At 38.4% G+C, this 6,000-nt stretch overlaps 1 protein-coding gene across 1 annotated transcript in view; it reads left to right on the top strand.

Annotated features, from left to right (window-relative positions):
- Nucleotides 1-765: 765 nt before the first annotated feature.
- Nucleotides 766-6,000, top strand: part of LOC133641796 (RNA-binding protein 26-like) — a 41,659-nt gene continuing 36,424 nt past the window's right edge. The window contains exon 1 of the mRNA XM_062035820.1: nucleotides 766-824. Within this exon, the coding sequence (XP_061891804.1) occupies nucleotides 766-824 (59 nt within the window). The remainder of the gene's footprint in view (nucleotides 825-6,000) is intronic.

Genomic DNA, 6,000 nt, shown 5'->3' with positions numbered 1-6,000 from the left:
ACAAATAATCACATTATCTTTTGGTCATATGGTTAAAAAAATCCATAAAGATGCGTTGTTATGTTTTAATAAAATCACGTGGCTAAATTATTTCCCATTTTAAAATATTTATTCATTGACTTTATATTTAGATGGAAGACGAACAAATCATTTACACAACAAAAACATTCAGCACTAAAAATGTGTTCGAAAAAAACGTTAATCATTTCTTTTTAAGTCATTTTGAAACTTTGCTTCCAACGCTGTCGTGTCCCACAGTGATGACGCACACACACACACCACGTCACGCTGCTTTAACATTAGTCTCGCGAGAGTTGCCGACGAGATCACAAGCGGAAGTAAATAGTCAGGTTGGCACGTTAGCTAGCGAGGAGCGTCAATAAAGTGACAAGTTCAACGCGCATTTGTTCGCCTTTTAAATCATTCTTTTTAATTCCAATTGACCGTCAAGCTGCTATAACGGCTTGACTCGCAGGTGCACCGCAGACGTGGCTCTGGAGCGATTAAACCGGCAGAGCTCGATAGCACGTTTGAGGCCTGCAACCTGCGCTTAGCCAGCCTAGTTGCCGCTAACTTGCAGCTAAACTCTAACTTACCTAACTTACTCCGTTTAATGTCTGACATTCTTACAGACTTACTTCCTTTAATGTGTGACATTCTTCCAGGCCTGCTTCGTGTAATTCTCCCAGGCCTGCGCATATAGTAGTCCCTCCAGGTAGCGTCGACTCTGGCCGTGGTGCCTCCAAAGTTTCAGCTTGATCTAAAATGATCATTGAAAATCTGGATGCTTTGAAAACATGGCTGTCCCAAACACTGGAGCCCATGTAAGTACAACACTCATTTATCTTATTACACTTATCACGTATTTATTTTATTACACTCATTTATCTTATTACACTTATCACTTATTTATCTTATTACACTTATCACCCTCACCCTTCCACATCCCCGGATTGTAAATAACCAAATGTAAATATTAACATGTATTTCTAACGCAGTGGTTCTTAACCTTGTTGGAGGTACCGAACCCCACCAGTTTCATATTCCGCCAATATTCACCAAACCTTTCTTTAGTGAAAAATAAAATGTTTTTTTTTTTCAAATTCAAGACAAAGTTATATGTTTTTGGTAACACTATAGTATGGGGAACATATTCTAAATAACAAAGACTTAAAGGCCTACTGAAATTGTTTATTTTATTTAAACGGGGATAGCAGATCCATTCTATGTCATACCTGATCATTTCGCGATATTGCCATATTTTTGCTGAAAGGATTTAGTAGAGAACATCGACGATAAAGTTTGCAACTTTTGGTCGCTGATAAAAAAAAAGCCTTGCCTGTACCGGAAGTAGCGTGACGTCGCAGGTTGAAAGGCTCCTCACATTTCCCCATTGTTTACACCAGCAGCGAGAACGATTCGGACCGAGAAAGCGACGATTACCCCATTAATTTGAGCGAGGATGGAAGATTCGTGGATGAGGAACGTGAGAGTGAAGGACTAGAGTGCAGTGCAGGACGTATCTTTTTTCGCTCTGACCGTAACTTAGGTACAAGGGCTCATTGGATTCCACACTTTCTCCTTTTTCTATTGTGGATCACGGATTTGTATTCTAAAACACCTCGGATACTATATCCTCTTGAAAATGAGAGTCGAGAACGAGAAATGGACATTCACAGTGACTTTTATCTCCACGACAATACATCGGCGAAGCACTTTAGCTACGAAGCTAACGTGATAGCATCGGGCTTAACTGCAGATAGAAACAAAATAAATAAACCCCTGACTGGAAGGATAGACAGAAAATCAACAATACTATTAAATCATGGACATGTAACTACACGGTTAATGCTTTCCAGGCTGGCGAAGCTTAACAATGCTGTTGCTAACGACGCCATTGAAGCTAACTTAGCTACGGGACCTCACAGAGCTATGCTAAAAACATTAGCTATCCACCTACGCCAGCCAGCTCATCAACACCCGTGCTCACCTGCGTTCCAGCGATCGACGGAGCGACAAAGGACTTCACCCGATCATCGATGCGGTCGGCGGCTAGCGTTGGATAGCGTGTCTGCTATCCAAGTCAAAGTCCTCCTGGTTGTGTTGCTGCAGCCAGCCGCTAATACACCGATCCCACCTACAGCTTTCTTCTTTGCAGTCTCCATTGTTCATTAAACAAATTGCAAAAGATTCACCAACACAGATGTCCAGAATACTGTGGAATTTTGCGATGAAAACAGAGCTTTTTGTATTGGATACAGTGGTGTCCGAATACTTCCGTTTCAACGATTGACGTTACGCGCATACGTCATCATACATAGACGTTTTCAACCGGAAGTTTAGCGGGAAATTTAAAATTGCACTTTATAAATTAACCCGGCCGTATTGGCATGTGTTGCAATGTTAATATTTCATCATTGATATATAAACTATCAGACTGTGTGGTCGCTAGTAGTGGCTTTCAGTAGGCCTTTAAAGGCCTACTGAAATTAGATTTTCTTATTTAAACGGGGATAGCAGGTCCATTCTATGTGTCATACTTGATCATTTCGCGACATTGCCATATTTTTGCTGAAAGGATTTAGTAGAGAACATTGACGATAAAGTTCGCAACTTTTGGTCGCTGATAAAAAAAAGTCTTGCCTGTACCGGAATTAGCGTGACGTCACATGTTGTGGAGCTCCTCAAATCTGCACATTGTTTACAATCATGGCCACAAGCAGCGACAGCGATTCGGACCGAGAAAGCGACGATTTCCCCAATAATTTGAGCGAGGATGAAAGATTTGTGGATGAGGAAAGTGAGAGTGAAGGATTAGAGGGCAGTGGAAGCTATTCAGATAGGGAAAATGCTGTGAGAGGCGGGTGGGACCTGATATTCAGCTGGTAATGACTAAAACAGTAAATAAACACAAGACATATATATACTCTATTAGCCACAACTCAACCAGGCTTATATTTAATATGCCACAAATGAATCCCGCATAACAAACACCTCCCCCCTCCCGTCCATATAACCCGCCAATACAAATCAAACACCCGCACAACACACTCAATCCCACAGCCCAAAGTACCGTTCACCTCCGCAAAGTTCATACATCACATATATTTCCCCAAAGTTACGTACGTGACATGCACATAGCGGCATGCACGCACGGGCAAGCGATCAAATGTTTGGAAGCCGCAGCTGCGTACGTACTCACGGCACCGCGTCTGCTATCCAACTCAAAGTCCTCCTGGTAAGAGTCTCTGTTGTCCCAGTTCTCCACAGGCCAATGGTAAAGCTTGACTGTCATATTTCGGGAATGTAAACAATGAAACACCGGCTACGTGTTTGTGTTGCTGCAGCCGGCCGCTAATACACCGCTTCCCACCTACAGCTTTCTTCTTTGCTGTCTCCATTGTTCATTAAACAAATTGCAAAAGATTCACCAACACAGATGTCCAGAATACTGTGGAAGTTTGCGATGAAAACAGATGACTTAATAGCTGGCCACAATGCTGTCCCAAAATGTCCGCTACAATCCGTGACGTCACGCGCAAACGTCATCATACCGAGACGTTTTCAGCAGGATATTTTGCGAGAAATTAAAAATTGCACTTTACTAATCTAACCCGGCCGTATTGGCATGTGTTGCAATGTTAAGATTTCATCATTGATATATAAACTATCAGACTGCGTGGTCGGTAGTAGCGGCTTTCAGTAGGCCTTTAATTTAGAGTTTTTTGGACACTACGGGAACATATTCTAAGTAACAAAAGACATAATTTAGAGTTATTTGGTTAGGGTTAGGGTTATAATGAGGCCATGCCGATTAAGGCATTAATAAGTACTTAATAATGACTAGTTAAGAGCCAATATGTTACTAATTTGCATGTTAATAAGCAACTAATTAATGGTGAATATGTTCCCCATACTAAAGTGTTACCATGTTTTTTACTGGTGCACAAAATGAAGCGTGCATGAACATCACCTTGTTCAAACAACAAAACCAACACAGTGCATAAACTCACAACAAATGACACACCTGCAAATCAGTCTGACTTCTGCTGTTGCCGTATCCGTAATACGCCGATAGGGAGAAGTTTTATTTACACGATGAGTCGGGTGTGTTTTGACCTCCGCCGAACCCCTAGGGTTCCATCGAACCCAGGTTAAGAACCACTGTTCTAATGTATATCCTTGTTCTTATGCTATCTGAACTCACTGTTCTCTGCTCGCTGTACATATCCTACCAAGTCAGACCTACACTGTTTCAATGCCCATTTCTCTGATGATGCAATTGTTGATGACTGAAGTGCTGTTATCAACCAAACCCTCCTCATCCCACCCCCCAGATTGTAAATAATGTAAATAATTCAATGTATATACTCTGATGATTAACTTGTGTGATGACTGTATTATGAAGATAGTATATATTTGTACCATGAATTGATTACGTGAACCCCGACTTAAACAAGTTGAAAAACTTATTGGGGTGTTACCATTTTGTGGTCAATTGTACGGAATATGTACTGAACTGTGCAATCTACTAATACAAGTTTCAATCAATCAATTCAATCGATCAATCAATCACTTATTTATCTTATTAGACTTAAACATATTTATCTTATTAGACTGATCACTTATTTATCTTATTACACTTATCACTTATTTATGTTATTACACTTATCACTTATTAATCTTATTGGACATATCACTTATTTATCTTATTACACTTATCACTTATTTATCTTATTACACTTATTTATCTTCTTAGACTTATCACTTATTTATCTTATTAGACTTATTTATCTTATTAGACTTATCACTTATTTATCTTTTTAGAGCCCATGTAAGTAGAAGACTTAGCTGTTAGCTATAATGCTACTCACTTACTAGACTTATCACTTATTTATCTTATTAGACTTATCACTTATTTATCTTATTAGACTTATCACTTATTTATCTTATTAGAGCCCATGTAAGTAGAACACTTAGCTGTTAGCTACAACGCTACTTACTTATTAGACTTATCACTTATTTATTTTATTAGACTTCCATCTATCCATCCAGTTTCTACCGCTTATCACTTATTTGATCTTATTAGACTTATCACTTATTTATTTCATTAGACATCACTTATTTATCTTATTAGACTTATCACTTATTTATCTTATTAGAGCCCATGTAAGTTGAACGCTTAGCTGTAAGCTACAATGCTACTTACTTATTAGACTTATCACTTATTTATCTTATTACACTTATCTCTTATTTATTTTATTAGAGCCCATGTAAGTAGAACACTTAGCTGTTAGCTACAATGCTACTCACTTATTAGACTTATCACTTATTTATCTTATTAGACTTATCACTTATTTATCCTATTAGACTTATCATGTATTTATCTTATTAGACTTATCACGTATTTATCTTATTACACTTATCACTTATTTGTCTTATTACACTTATCACTTATTTATCTTATTACACTTATCACTTATTTATCTTATTAGAGCCCATGTAAGTAAAATAGTGAGCTACAACGCTACTCACACTTGTTAGAGCCAATTTAAGTAGAATTCTTAGCTGTAAGCTACAATGCTACACACTATTTTTGGAGCCCTAGTATGTGGAATAGTTAACTGATAGCTACAACACTACTTACTCTTACTAGAGCCCATGTTAGTAGAATTGTTAGCTGAGACACTACAACGCCACTCTCTATTTTGGGAGCCCAAGTAAGTGGAATAGTTAGCTTTTAGCTACAATGCTACTCTGATTGGAGACCAAGTAAGTGGAATAGTTAGCTTTTAGCTACAATGCTACTCTGATTGGAGACCAAGTAAGTGGAATAGTTAGCTTTTAGTTACAATGCTACTCTGATTGGAGCCCAAGTAAGTAGAATAGTTAGCTTCAACGCTACTCACTATTTTCGGAGCTTATGTATGCTCTTTATGTTTCATTAAAATCATGTGGCTCAATTATTTCCCATTTTAATAATTATTTAACTGAATTTGT

The sequence above is a fragment of the Entelurus aequoreus genome, linkage group LG02 (assembly GCF_033978785.1).
Source record: "Entelurus aequoreus isolate RoL-2023_Sb linkage group LG02, RoL_Eaeq_v1.1, whole genome shotgun sequence".
Lineage (NCBI taxonomy): Eukaryota > Metazoa > Chordata > Actinopteri > Syngnathiformes > Syngnathidae > Entelurus > Entelurus aequoreus.
The sequence above is the reverse complement of the archived record's forward strand: the minus strand, read 5'-3'. Positions and strand labels throughout refer to the sequence as shown.